Genomic DNA, 15116 nt, shown 5'->3' with positions numbered 1-15116 from the left:
GAATGGTTCAGTGCTTGTACAACACGTGTAAGGCCCTGGGTTTGATCCTAAGCCCCCCCCCCCAAAAAAAACCCAACAAAACAAGCTTCCTCATCCCTAAAGAACATAGTTTAATTGGTAATCTATCTGATAATCTTTTATGGAATGGAGCTGAAAGGATATAGTCTTTATTTTCAGAGCGTTTACATCATATACTGCTTGGGGACGTAGTCTCACTACAGAACTTTGGTTGGCCTTGGACTCAGATGTCTGCCTACCTCTGCTTCTGACTGATGAGATTTCTAAATACTTAGGAAAATTAACTCAATTCTATTACTTCAAGGCAGTTTAAGATCTTGCAAACCTTTTATTGGCCATCTATTTTGGGACCAAGGAAAGAGATTGAATAATAAATTGAGACTCTCAATCTAGTATGTTAAAATGATAAGTGTAAAATCAAATCAGGTGCAGTAATCATTATAAGTGCAATTGGGACACAGTGAAGACAGCATCAGGAAGTACAGGTAATTTCAGTCAAAGAGTGATATCTGGTTTGAAAGTGCAATTTTATACTATGGTTTTTCAAAGTGGGTTTCATAGCATGTTTCTTAGCCACTAGAAGTGAACATCTGGTTCCAGAAAGCAAAGCATGTATCTAGGAATATATTTTCCCTCTTCATCAGCTTAAAAACAAAGCAAAGCAGAAGAGAAGGAAGAAATTTACTGGGTTTACAGTATCTTGGACAGCCATGATGGCCCATGCCTGTAATTCCAGCTACTTGAGGCAATAAGCCAGAAGGATCATGAGTTCAGAGACCAGCTTGGCATCAAAGATAAGCAAATAAGTAGGTCCGAGAATATGGGTTAGTAAAGATTGCTTGCCTGAGTTTGATTCTTATTACTGGGGAAAAAAATCAAGCACAAGTATCCTAGGGAGCACATACTTCAAATATTAACTACTTTTATTATGATGGCTGACTTAAATTTTGTATGCTCCATTTATCCTTCCTTACAGTTAGCTACTCTCACCCTCTCAAAATCCATCTGTACAAGCAGTGAGATCAACAGATGCATTATTCCACTCACCTTCCTGGGACTCCACCTGGGTGGTGGGCATGACAGTTGCCGTTGGGGTAGTGGTTGGGTTTGTGACAGTTGCAGGTGTAACCATTGGGCGGATACTTGCCCTGGGCGTTGACTTATTCCCAGCCATGGCTGCTGCTGTCACTTTACTTGGAGTAGAAACAACAGGAGTTGGCTTGATATTGGCTGTCGGTGGGTCTGATGTGCTGGCACTTAATGGAAGGAAAATCCAAGAATAACGTAGTCATAAAACTTAGGTTGAAGATCCCTTGTAAAATATGTATGTTCTATGAAAATCAAGGCATGTACTTTTAAAAATCAGTGTTCAGCAGGTATAACCTTAATATGGTTCAAATCTTACTATTTTTCTGAACACTGTTTTGAACAGACTTGGTAGGTTTAAAATAGGTAGTTTAAAGACTGAATATAGCTTTTTATTTTTCAGCCATAAAATTTGAAAACTTTTAGTAAAAAGGTTTTGAATTTAAGCATTAAAAGCTATAGGGAATAGTCCACAGTGGTATAATCTGGCAATAAGGGAAAAAATACCCAGATGTTGAGTTACTGATTCTAAGCCTCAGCTCAGATCATGCCTGTGTGAATGTCTATGGAGCACGGGTGTGCCTGGTGTCCATAAGGGCTAGAATTGCTGGATCCCATGGAACTAGATATGCAGGAGGTGGGAATCGAACCATCATCCTCTGGAAGAGTAGCCAGTGCTCTTAACTGCTGAGCCATCTCTCCAGACCTAGCCTAGACTTTTATATTTGTTATGAAACTTCACAGGGAGTGTGTAGGAGCTTATCTCAGAAGCGGATCACAAACTAAGCTGCAAGGTGTTTCTGGTCACTGAAGCTTCCCACTTAGGAATGAAAGCATACTGCAAACGAGAGTTGACAGGTACATGACAATCTTCTCTGAACTTTAAAGACAGACTATAGAAGAAGAACAAAGACTCACATTCCTCTTTCCCCGGAAGCTGGAGTGGTTTTCAGTGTGATCTGTCTCTGCTGTTCTGGAGCCTGTAAAGAGGAAAAGCATTGACTTCTGTGCTTCCCCGGCCCTCAAGTCCACCGAACAGACGTCACATAACTATCATCAACCATCTGTGGACTTGGGACGCTAGCCCACATTCTCTCTAACACAGGCTCCTAAGTAAGCAGCACCTCCTGGTCACCTTATTAGTGGGTTCCTGAGGCTCATCTCTCTGCTCAAGTTGTCTCTCTTGATGCTCTCTGAGCTCTCTCTCTAAGCGACTAATCCGGCCTTCATACTGGGACTTAAGAGCAGTCATCCGGACATCCAGTTCATCTTTCTGTTGATCTAAAGCCCCATTCCTTTGTTTAAGCTCTTCATTTTCTTTAGTTAATTGATCTTTTACACCTAAAATAAACACATAATTAAAATTAAACATCAGAAACATTCTGCACTTACATGACATGTACAATCAGTATTAGATTCTGTACTATACTACGTATTAGTTTTGATATACTACCTATCTCAATGAGTAAATGTCTAAACATACCCATGTTTATTATATATACTTACTTCAGAAAAAATACATAAATTATCCTAAAACATCAAAAAATTTAAACTAATATAAATTAACTTTAGTAGGAGCTTGCATATATATGTATATTAAATTTATTACTAAGAATAATAAAATTCACATCACACAGTCTACATAGTATATATTAAAAAACATTACTGAAGCAAGGCGTGGTTGAGCACACCTTTAATCCGAGCACTTGGGAGGTAGAGGCAGGCAGACCTCTGTGAGTTCGAGGCCAGCCTGGTCTACAGAGCAAGTACCAGGACCGCCAGGGCTGTTACACAGAGGAACCCTGTCTCAAAAAACAAACAAACAAAATAAATAAAATTAAAAAAGGGGAGCAGTAACCCAAGCCAATTAATTACCAGCATGCTTCATAAATACAGCAAACACATCATTAAATTTTCTGGGGCTGGAGAGATGGTTTAGTTAAGAGCACTGGCTGCTCTTCCAGAGGAGCCACATTCGGTTCCCAATATCCACCTGGTGGCTTACAACCATATGTCACTCGAGTGCCAGTGTATCTAACACCCTCCATTGCCTTCTGTGGGCACCAGGCACACAGGTGGTACACACATACACATACACACAATTATACATATAAAATAAAAAATAAATCTTAAAAAAATTAAAGTTAAGTAAATCTGACAAATTCAAACAAACAAATTTACAATATTGCCTTCTCTTTAGCATTTAACTTTGTCTGTACTGCATAATCAGGTTCCAGTGTGCCATTCAAATTGTAGCATCTACATGAACTTACCAGCCAGGTGTGCAATTTTTGACTTTGCGGCTACAATTGCCTTCCTTGTTTTTTCATCCTTCTCCGTTATTTGCTGCCGGAGCTGCTCCTCCTGGGTGGTTCTATCCTGAAGGTCCTGACGAAGGCGGGTCAGTTCAGACTGAAGCTGCGCAGTCTGCTCCTGGAGAGTTCTTGCTTCTGTCTCTTTTTCTGATAATGTCTTTTCAAGGAAAAAGGAATATGCAGCTCAATCAAATCAGTACAAAGTATGTGTCTTATAAAGTCTTGAAGTCTTCATGGTAAGGAGTGTCAGTGTTTAAACATATCGTTCTTTACAGAGAGAATTGGGGACATTGGCCGTCCACCGCCCCCACAATCGTACCTTCTGCAGTGTCTCCACTTGACCCTCCAGTGACTTTGTCTTTGTTTCAGATTGGTTGAGGGTATCTTTGAGCTCCTGCATTTCCTGGACAGAGATGTGCTGCTCCTGATGGTCTCCAGAAGACTGAGTGGAAGTCTCCATGGCCTAAGATGATGAGTAGTAATAACACATTGTTACCTAGTGATTCTGCTGCTACAAGTTTAAAGAGACAACCCCAACTGTACAAAAGGACTTATAAGAGCACTTAAAAGTGAATTTCAACAGAACAATTTTAATGTTCAAAACAAGAAAATTAGTTATGGTCCTCATACACATAGCTGTTAAAGATGATGCACTGTAGATGCACTTCTGGCCCTGAACTCAGCCCCTAATGATAAGTCAAACGGCACAGTGACCTAAGAGCATAGGCAAATGATACACCTTCTTTGGAAACTTGTTTTCCGCAACAAGAAAAGCACATTGAAGTGCTAACAAACAGAAAAAGGATTAAAAAATGTTAATAGTTATCATACACAACTTGTTTAAAGTGATACAAAACCTTCTTAGTTGTAAAAGCTAGTAGCTTGTTCATATTCATTAACTTGAATTAACAACGAGCTACTGTGATGGTAAATTTTGGACTATCAACTTGATTATGGTAATGAACACCTTAATTGATGTGCCCACAATTTGGGAGAATCTGAGAGGGCTTTTTCAGAAAGGAGGAACTGGGAGCAGGAAGCACACCCTGTTCTATGGTTGGCACCCTAGACTGAATAAAAAGGGATAAAGGAGGAAAGTGCTGTGAGCCGGAACTCCTCCCCCTTCTCTGCTTCATGCAGCAGGCACATTTTCCTGCCATGGAGCCACTGGGTCATGCCTCCCCAGCAGTGGGGGACTGTATCCCCTAAATATGATGCTATTGGGTCACAAGAACGAGAAAAGGTAACTGATACAGCTCTGAAATCAGTTTTGCAAAGAAATAGTATTAGAAATATGAAAAATAAGGCTGGGCGTGGTAGTGCACACCTTTAATCCCAGCACTTGGAAGGCAGTGGTAGGCAGATCTCTGTGAGTTCAAGGCCAGTCTTGTCTACAAAGAGTTATAGGACAGTTAGGGCTACACAGAAGAGACTCTGTCTCGAAGGACAAACAAACAAACAAAACCAATCAGCACTTATAATAATTTGTGGTCACTGTATAATGTACTTGTGATCATTATATAAGTATCTCTGGCTGGGTGTGATAGTGCACACCTGTAGTCCCAGTACTCAAGGAGCTGTGGCAGGAGGCTCAGCAGTTGCAGGCTAGCTTGGGATATCAAGTGAGAAGAAGGTCAATACCAACGTTAGGCTTCTATTTCTACAGTAAATGGTAACCATAAACATCTACGAGTTTAACTCTGGGGGAAACACATTTCTTACAAATACCTTATCCTGCTGCGCCTTCAGCTCTTCGTACTGAGTCTTGTACCTGCGTCCGATCTTCTTGACTTGAGTGATCGTTTTGACTTTTTCCTGTATATCAATTATTTTGGCATCTAAATCTTTCTGAATGTTTTCCTTTTCAGTTCGCACTTTGTTTAAATCTTCCTTCAGACTCTGGATTAAATTCTGGTTGTTAGTCAAGGATGCATTTGATCTTTGAAAAAAACAGAAGAAGAGGAACTTTACTGACTGGGTTTTTGTCACATGCTCTCCTGGATGCACACTAGGCGGTGCTCTATGCAGTCTGCCCTCCTATATGCCATGTTGCAACTGAACTTTCACATGAGACAATCTCAACTCAGAGCAGCAGCTACTACCAACTCTGTCCAGGTACAAACTTTCTGTTTTGTTTTTCAAGACAGGGTTTCTCTGTGTAGTTTTGCGCCTTTCCTGGAACTTGCTTTGTAGACCAGGCTGGCCTCGAACTCACAGAGATCCGCCTGGCTCTGCCTCCCAAGTGCTGGGATTAAAGGCATGTGCCACCACTGCCTGGCCAGTCAAACGTTTTGAACTTTAGTTCTATTGGAATAGAGTAAATACGGGCTGGAGAGATGGCTCAGAGGTTAAGAGCACTGACTGCTCTTCCAGAGGTCATGAGTTCAATTCCCAGCAACCACATGGTGGCTAACAACCATCTGTAATGAGATCTGGCACCCTCTCTTGTATACATAATAAATAAATAAATCTTAAAAAAAAAAAAAAAAAAAAAAAAAAAGGAATAGAGTAAATACAAGACAGAAACTTGTAAGCTATAAAGTGTTCTGAAAGAGACAGGGCAAGCACAAATTCAATCTACACCCCCACCAAAAAAACCCACTTTACAGATTTACAAAACGAGACTATTAACAGAAAAACAAAAAGATGAACTATAAATTACTGATTATATTTTTTTAAGAAAAGAAATTAGTTTTAGAGTTACAACATGTAGCTTTTAAATAATCAAGGGAAAAACTTCACAAAGGTTTAAATGGTGGTAGCCTGACTCACCAGAGAAAGAGGCAAAGAACCACATGGAAGGGTTCTACTACTTCCTACTACCCAGGAAGCACTTTAGGATCATATAAAGAGTTGAAATAAACTTGAATTCTCATTAGAGCCAGTTGTGGTGTACACACCTGTAATCCCAGCCCTTGGGAGGGTAACACTGAGTTCAAGCCCACCCTGGGTCACACTTAGGATGTCTCATGGGAAAAGAAAAATCCTCTATAACATACATTTTTAAACTTTTATTCCTAATACCTTGCAATTTCAGCCTTAAGTCTTCCAACTTCTTCATTTAGCTGCTGAATTCTCTTAGTGTGAATTTCCTTTTCAGAAAGAAGCTTTCGATATTCTTCTGTATCTGGATCTTTCTGTTGATTTACCAGATGCTAGAATAATAGAAATGCATACTTTGCTTTGCCAAGTTTTACAAACAAAAAGTACTATAATAAAATAGCAAAATATCTAATTACTTCTATTACGCACACTGCATGCAGAGTAATCAAGTACCCAACTGTAGGTTCAAAGCTCTAGTCAGGACAGTAAAATCCAGCCAAGACAGGAGGGCAAGAAAACACCAAACGTCATCAACTGTTCATCATGTTTCCAGAGCGGTGAATGGACGTCAGTAAATCTTAAAGTTCTTTTAACATTTTAGTTTTTATTGTGTGTGCGTGCACATGTGTGTCAGTGTATGTGTTTGTGTACATGCCATGACATACATGTGGAAGTCAGAAGCCAACTTATGAAAGTCAGTTCCCACTGAGTCTTTAGGCCTGATGGTAATTAGTCATCTAGAAAAGCTTTTAATATTATATACCTAATTTCACTGAAGTAACATTTATAAAGAAAAATATATGTTTTATGGTCTAAACATGTGAGACCATTCTAAATGCAACTTATTCCACTAACCATGAAAGTTAGGCCAACATAACAAAAATGCTCCTAGGTCTGGGTAGCTCAACTTCCTTTCATGACTTTTCTCACTGCCTGTCTAGTAAGGGCAAAATGAGCAGAAAAATGCTCTGAAATTCTAAAATACTATTTCCTTATCACTAAATGGTTACCATTGACCAGTATTTTCTGGGTATCAGAGAAACTACATTTCCTATTTATTTTCTGTCACCAGAACAATGCTTGAACATCCACATTTTGCAAATGAGGAAAACTATAGTCCAGAGCAGTTAAGAAACTCACATGTAAGTCACATGCCACATAACCGGTATTTACAAAGGCAGACTTCTTACTAAATGTACTATGCTATATGATCTTATCCCCAAAGGCCTAGTGAACAAGTTTTCTACATGTGCCTCAATAAAAAAAATACATGTATTTTCACACATAAAAGTATTTCAGAAATACAACTAAAGCTTAGCCACTTAGAATGACAAAAGCTTTAAATAATATATAAAGCATAAGTGAAATTAAAAAAAAAGTGAGCTGTAACATGCCATATACTTGTGTGTGTGTGTGTGTGTGTGTGTGTGTGTGTGTGTGTATTAGGCTTCTACTGATAACTGCAATTTTCACCAGTGTCCTAACTATTTTTCCATCTCTCAGTTTTACTGTATTATTTAAAACCATTTCTATGGTAGTCAATGACTAACTGTATTTACCTGGTTGCGTGCCTTCCAACGCTTGACATCTTCTTCTAGTAGCTTCTTCTCTGCCTGCAGCATACCGCTTTTCTCACTTAGCTCAGCATTGGCTTCTTGTAAAGGTAAAATATCTAACTCCAGTTTCCTCACCTGAAAACAGTCTCAAGTTGAGTTTTTTTTTTATAGCCAATGTTAAATTCATTTACATTACAAATAGTAAAAGCTTCTACTCTTGACTGGTAAGACACAAACCTTCGCTTGCATTTGCTGCAGGTTCTGTTCGAGCCTTTCCTTTTCTTCTCTGAGCATCTTATTGGTCTCCATGACTACATTCATGGTTTCAGTTTTCTTCATCAGTTCTTCATGTTGAGCCATTGTTTTTGCAGTCACCTAAAATAGACACAGACACAGAGGTCAACAGACAAATTCAAAGAGCTATCTTTTTCCTACCAGTTTCCAACTTCCCAAATAATAACAGTAGTTTCAATCTATTCTAGAAGGACTATGAAATTTTATTCTAGAAGGACTCTCGATCCCATACTGGTCGGCCAGGCCCTCTAGCACAAGGCAATGATGAGATTGATAAATTATTGATAGGAAATGTGCTGGAGGCCTCAGAATTTCATAAAAAACATCATGTCAATAGTAAAGGTTTAAAAAAGGATTTTTCCATAACCTGGCAACAAGCCAAATAGTAAAGAAATGTCCTACTTGTTCCTTCTACAATCAAGCGCTATTACCAGCAGGATGTAACCCAAAGGGTACTCAGAGGAATGAAATCTGGCAGATGGACGTGTTTCACTTTGCAGAATTTGGAAAATTGAAATATGTACACCACACCATCGTATTAATTAATTAATTAATTAAGGTATTAATACACAGCAGCTGCAATAGATTAGAAAGCTGGAATTTAAATACCATACACTCTAGTCTAAATGCTTCATGTGCAGTCTCAATCCTTATAACTATCATCCACATGTTACAGATAAGGAGACGAAGTTCAGGGAAGCTGAGATCTAATCCTATGGAAGCGGAATTACAAACCAGACAGCTAGATCAGAGCCTCTAATCACCACACACCTAGGCATACTGAGTAAAAGCCCAATGAAATTACAGGGTTAGGATGAGTGCTGACGTCCAATTAAATTCCTGTAACATGGTGGAAGTAAGAATGAGCTTTCCTTCTTTAGGCTTGGTGTATGTGCATACCTGAACCTTCTCCCTTTCTGCATTCAGGCTATCCTGAAGATCTTGCAATTCCCGTTCTAGAAGTTCAACTCTTTGTCGATATCGCAGACTCTCAACCTGAGCCACCTCAAACCTCGTTTCAGCAATTTCTTTTTCTCGCCGTATAAACCTACATGAAAACACATGTTAAAATTGTAGAAAGCTAAATATTTAGTATTTTAAAACTTGGGCAATTCTTAAGATGACAAAAAGCATTTGCTTTAATAGTTATTTTAATATTTCAATGATAGATTAGTTGCTACTTTTGGGGTTAGACAGCAGCATTAGAAACATACGCCGGGCAGTGGTGGCGCACGCCTTTAATCCCAGCACTCGGGAGGCACAGCCAGGTGGATCTCTGTGAGTTTGAGGCCAGCCTGGGCTACCAAGTGAGTTCCAGGAAAAGGCGCAAAGCTACACAGAGAAACCCTGTCTCGAAAAAACCAAAAAAGAAAAAGAAAAGAAAAGAAACATACTATCCTGGGCCTGCCAAATAGCTCAGGAGTTAAAAGCAATGGGTAAGCTTCTGGACCAGAACCAGATCTCTGGAACCCCCATAAAGGTGGAAGGAAAAAAACCACCTCCATGAAGTTACCCTCTACTTCAACAGGTGTGCTGTGGCATGGGCATGCGCACACACCAAGATACAATCAATAATATGGGAAAAAATACATTATCTTTAGGTTGTGCACAACAGCACACATCTGTGATTATTGCCAACACTTGTGAGGGAGAAGCAGCCGGGGTTAGTGAGAAAAAGACTACCTCTTTACAATTATTTATGAGACATCTAGTTTTCCTTTCTTTCTTTCTTCTTTTCTTTTCTTTTTTTCTTTCCCGAGACAGGGTTTCTCTGTGTGGCCCTTACTGTCCTAGAACTCACTCTGTAGACCAGGCTGGCCTCGAACTCACAGAGATCCACCTGGCTCTGCCTTCTGAGTGCTGGGATTAAAGCTGTGTGCCACCACCACCCAGCCTAATTTTCATTTCTTTTGTTGAGATGGGATCTTGTTATGTAGCCCAGCTGTCCTGGAATTCCCAGTTCCCTGCTTGGTCTTCTGGGTGCCAGGACTACAGATGTGCACTGCATCAGCACACACAGCTAGTGTTTAGTTTCTCACTAAGAATCAGCTCAAGCTTTCACTACCAGATTCAATCTTAAAATCACTTATTTTATTTAATGTATTTGTCAACAGTGCCACTACGTTCTTTGGCCAATTAATATGGGATGAGCCGTCCAGTGTGCATTTGTGCCTGTCTTACTACAGAACCACTTTAAGAAGAACGTATTTGACTTACCTAAGAATTTCTAAAATCTGTTCTTGAGATTTTCCGTCTTCACTGAGAGATGTATTTAATGGTGCTTGCACAACCTCCTTCATAGAGGCAACTACCTTGTCACTTAATTTTTCAATCTGATCATGAAGTAGTCTGTTTTGTTTCTCTAGATCTTCACAGCGAGACACACTCTTGGAAACTTCATCCTATAAGCCAAGAATCCATTATAATGGTTTCCCAAGTGTAAAGGGAAAAAAAAAACAACAACAACCAAAAAACAAAACAAAAACAAAAACAAAAAACCAACAACAAAACCAAAAACCTTTCATTTCTCAAAAAGGATCTACTGTAATCTGCAACAATACCTTCAACACCCTCTCTCTTTCTTCCCAGGATGCTTTACATGCCAACAACTGTGACTCTGCTTTCTGAGTTGTTTCTTCCAAATGCTGACGGACTGATGTCATCTTTGAAACCTGTTCCTTGGCAGCTTGCAGAGCTTCAACATCAGCAGCATGCAGCATCAATTCTCTCTCATACTTATTCTGAGCTTCCACAGCTATTTTAGCCTGTAATTAACAATTCCCCCATTGACAAAGATTAAAATCCACGAAGTGAATACTTTCACACAAAAAATGTATTTTCTCTGTATGCACGTATTTGAAGGCCTCTAGAGCTCCCCATCTTATTTCTCTCAGACAGGGTCTTTCCCCGCATCTGTCTGCTGCCGGCAACCCTCCATCTTCCGTACATAGTGCTGGGGTTTCACATTTTGCGTGGAAGCTGGAATCCAAACTGAGGCTGAAAGCTCACTGCTCAGAAACTATGAAAAGGACACTCACTTGTTCCTGACAGTCACGCCTGGCTTGCTGTTCATTAGTTAAAGCCGTACTTGCTCTCTGCAGAGCTTCTTGTACTTCATTCTGAACACTAGAAAGTGTCTTCTTCAATTCAGATAACTAAACAAAACAAGGGTCAGACACAGTGAACTACAAACTTGGAAAATACTTAAGTTCAGCAATCCAATTAACTAAATTGAACACAGCTATAATCTGATGCAATCTACAGTTTTTACTAATCCATATCCTCTGCCTACCAGTTTGTAAAATTTGAGGCAAAGCTTCTAAAAATAGCACTAATAGGCAATTTTGTAAACTGGTCTAAAATTTCCAAAAGGAAATTTATCCAGATGCACAGAATAGAGTGAAATACAAATTTAAAATTGATAGGTACGCATTCAATCCATTTTCTGCTGAAACAAGCCAAAGTGTAATTTCTGAACTGGTAAAGAGGATTCAACCTTTGAAGAAAGAGAGCTCTATGGACCCAGTGAACTCACCTGCTGCTCCATGCTCTCAATGGCTTTTCTCTTGTCATCCTGAAGTTCCTGTTTCTCCTTCTCAACTTCCATCAACTTTTTCTCCAACTGTGTCTGAAACTCTGCTGATTCTTTTAAACGGACTTCAATATTCTTATGCACTTCCTCTGTCACCTTCGTCACAACACAGCAAGAAACAAAAGGGATAAAAATGACACCTAACATTTTTTTCCCATTCTAAACTAAACCGGAACCAAACTAAAGTTATTATTTGTCTTATACTAAAAGAATCCCCAAAACACCGATTAGCTAAGCAGATATGCCACATAAATCTAGAAGCATAACTTCTCTTTCAACCTGGCTATTATTCATTTTTTAATTGAAATCCAAATCTCTTATTTCCCTGTCCAGCCTCATATCCATTAGCCGAAATCTACTTACTTGGTCTATCATTAAAAGATATTTTCCTTATATACTGATATCCATTGATGCCAATTACAGGAGGATTTTCCAAAATAGAGAGTGGCCTTACTGTTTCAGCCGCCACAACCATGTATCCTCAATCTACTACATTAGTCTTTGAAGAAAATTTTCTATGACACATTAAGAACCAATGGTCCCACATAAGCTCAGACATAATTTAACACATTTATCTGAAGACTTCCTCTCTCTCACTTTGACACCTTTCTCCTACCTTTGATTATCCATAGCCTCTATTCAAATGTGCATGCCTGTCATGTTATGGGAAGCCATGCAGACATAGCAGGTCTCATTCCCCTCAATGTCTGATCTGTACCTATTCCCTGCTTTCTAAGTTTTGTGGGTTTTGTTTTGATTTATTAGAACCAAGAACTTTTCAGCAGTAAGAACAATGATGCCAGTCCAACCGATACCACGCTGCTTTACATACAAGCAAGTTCTTAATTAAAGACAATGTGAGTTATACATACCTGTTTCTCCTTGTTCAGGGAATCTTCTAGACTAGTCACCATTGCCCGATACTGTTCCACATTACTAGCACTTGTCTTGAGTCTCTCCTTCAAGTCATTGACCTGCTCTTCAGCCTGCCGTAGCTGACTCATAAGATCATCAACATCATCTTTGTCACTAGGCTGACCTGTAAGACATTGAAAGCTCTAATAAAATAGATACTTCCAATTAATGCTTTAAGCAGCTTTAAAGATGACTACTACCAAGAGTGCATGAAATCAGGATTAAGGCAAAAAAAAGTTGAATACCAAAATAAAAATTAGGCCAGGCATGGTGGCACATGCCTTTAATTCCAGCAAGGGGTAGGCAGTTCTCTGATTCAGGGTTGGCATGGTCTACATAGTAAGTTCTAGGCCAGCCAGAGCCATGGCAGCCAGGGCCCAAGAAAGCAAGGAAGGAAAGAAGGAAGAAAAATCTAATCTGTTATCTCACTGCTTCTAAAAATTCAAATGATTGAAATCTCATCACAAAAATTAAAAATATTTGAGAGAATATTAAACCAAATCTACAAGCTGTAGTTTATCCCAACTTTTGTTTGATCTAAAATAAATGGACAAGCAAACTGCAGGTTGAAAAGAATGCTTTGTCATAAAATATCAGTAAGAGGAGATTACTGGATAGTAACACATCCACTAAACATGTACCAGACATCTGTATCTAAGTGTGTATTATACACACACAAGCTTGTGTTCCACTATTAATACAACGATATAGAAAGATCCTATGGAAACAGAGGTATAAATTTGAAATGGCAGATCTGTGTGAGACAGCAGAATCAAACACAGTATTTAATCCAAGGATGCCAACCAACACAAACTAAGAATTCTTTGACAGGACCTTACCATAGATTTAGTAAAAAACAAAACAAAACAAAACAAAAAACACAAAACCAAAAAACCCTGTGGTGGTTTGAATGAGACTCACACCCCCATAGGCTCATACATTTGCAAGCTTGGTTCCCAGTTGGTAAACTACTGGGAGGGGTTGGGAGGTATGGCCTTGTTGGAGCAGATGTGTCACTGGGGTTGGGTTGTGAGGGGTTTCAAAAGCCCAAGCCAAGCCTGTGGCTCCCCTCTCTGCCCACAGATCTGCAGATCAGGATGCAGAACTCTCAGCTACTCTTTTAGCACTATGCCTTTCTGCCTGACACCAAGATTCCCCACCATGATGATAATGGACTAACTGTCTGGAAATAGCATGTCTCCAATTAAATGCTTTCCTTTATAAGAGTTTTCCTTGGTCACGGGGTCTCTGCACAGCAGTAACAACCCCAAGATAATCTCTTATTTCAAACCATAAACAAATTTTAAGTATCAATAAATGGGTACAGTGTTGTAGAGAACTTGCTTTACATATGTGATGGATGCTCTGGGTTTGAGCCACAGAAAGACAGACCACCCCATCCCAAGCCAGTGGCTTCAAAGAATGGGAAACTCAGAACATTGCCTAGCCTGGTGTCAAACACTTGTTTGAATTCCCAAGTCTTCCAAATGTATTTTAGAAAAACTGAGCTTTTCGACTTGGAAAGTAAAATGGTTTCTCCAGCCTTCATTAGGAAGCATAAAGAGGGGATTTATTTACAAGACAGGGCATAAGCTTAAAGACTAATCTTTTTTTATCAATACTACACCAAGCTACTCTTTTTACCTTTACCAGTTCTCTGCGTAGACTGAGAAGCAAGCTGGGCTTCCATATTATTAAGGTGCTGTTTCAGTGTAGCAGTTTCCTTCTGAGAATTTTTTAACAGTTCTTTTGTGTTAAGATGAAGGTTTATCTCTGTATCTAGCTGTCTCTTCGTATCTAACAGCTGAACCTGTAAGAAACAAATGCATTGTAACACTATAAAGATGACCTGTAGGTTCCTAGGAAACGAGAGGTTAAAAGCAATTTCTTAAGGATCCTTAGAACCCTTGCTCAGCAAGAGTAGAACCATTGAAATTCTTAAAAAGACAAGGCACATGTTACATCATGATTTGTAGTATAAGAAAGAGAAGACTATGCAGATTCCCTGAACTGAGAACACAGTCCAAAGCATCTCTAGTTCCTGCTACAGAGTACCAGAGAGAAACTGCACAGAAAGAGCACTCTCGGGTCAACCGAGGGCAACTCTTCAATGTCCAGCACATCGGTGATGTGCACACATTTGTGAAATTATCACAAATCATCCAAAGGCTCAGCATGAAGAGGGCCTAACACTGAAAATGCCAGCCGAGATGCGGAAGGGGCCCCTGGCAGCGGACAGTGGCTAAAGGAGGGAGCACCACTCTCCCTTGGGGACCTGGCTGCAGGCAGGTTGCAGCATGGGCTTATGGGGGTCACTCATGATCTAGGGACTCGTACTAACAAGAGACAGGAAAACGAGGAGGGCAGGTGGGAGGGAGACAAGGTGGTGACAGCAGCGGAAGCTGGAAGGAGGCCTTGGACAGATGCACTCCGTGTTATGAAATGTACTGAGGTTTCAAAGAGTTAAGGTTACTTCAGAGTGTACGAACTTGGATAAAACCATGCTTCATCTTAGAC

At 39.7% G+C, this 15116-nt stretch overlaps 1 protein-coding gene across 1 annotated transcript in view; it reads right to left on the bottom strand.

The window, feature by feature from the left end:
- Tpr (translocated promoter region, nuclear basket protein) overlaps positions 1–15116 on the bottom strand; it is a 57885-nt gene that overhangs the window by 16385 nt on the left and 26384 nt on the right. Inside the window, exons 22-37 of the mRNA XM_006979944.4 lie at positions 14244–14409; positions 12557–12723; positions 11628–11780; positions 11131–11247; positions 10654–10857; positions 10310–10494; positions 8993–9140; positions 8036–8173; positions 7802–7933; positions 6444–6574; positions 5148–5358; positions 3739–3882; positions 3378–3576; positions 2240–2445; positions 2023–2084; positions 1066–1274 (exon numbers count right to left, since the gene is read on the bottom strand). Coding sequence (XP_006980006.1) covers positions 1066–1274; positions 2023–2084; positions 2240–2445; positions 3378–3576; positions 3739–3882; positions 5148–5358; positions 6444–6574; positions 7802–7933; positions 8036–8173; positions 8993–9140; positions 10310–10494; positions 10654–10857; positions 11131–11247; positions 11628–11780; positions 12557–12723; positions 14244–14409 — 2572 coding nt within the window. The remainder of the gene's footprint in view (positions 1–1065; positions 1275–2022; positions 2085–2239; positions 2446–3377; positions 3577–3738; positions 3883–5147; positions 5359–6443; positions 6575–7801; positions 7934–8035; positions 8174–8992; positions 9141–10309; positions 10495–10653; positions 10858–11130; positions 11248–11627; positions 11781–12556; positions 12724–14243; positions 14410–15116) is intronic.

This window comes from Peromyscus maniculatus, chromosome 11 (assembly GCF_049852395.1).
Source record: "Peromyscus maniculatus bairdii isolate BWxNUB_F1_BW_parent chromosome 11, HU_Pman_BW_mat_3.1, whole genome shotgun sequence".
NCBI lineage: Eukaryota > Metazoa > Chordata > Mammalia > Rodentia > Cricetidae > Peromyscus > Peromyscus maniculatus.
The sequence above is the reverse complement of the archived record's forward strand: the minus strand, read 5'-3'. Positions and strand labels throughout refer to the sequence as shown.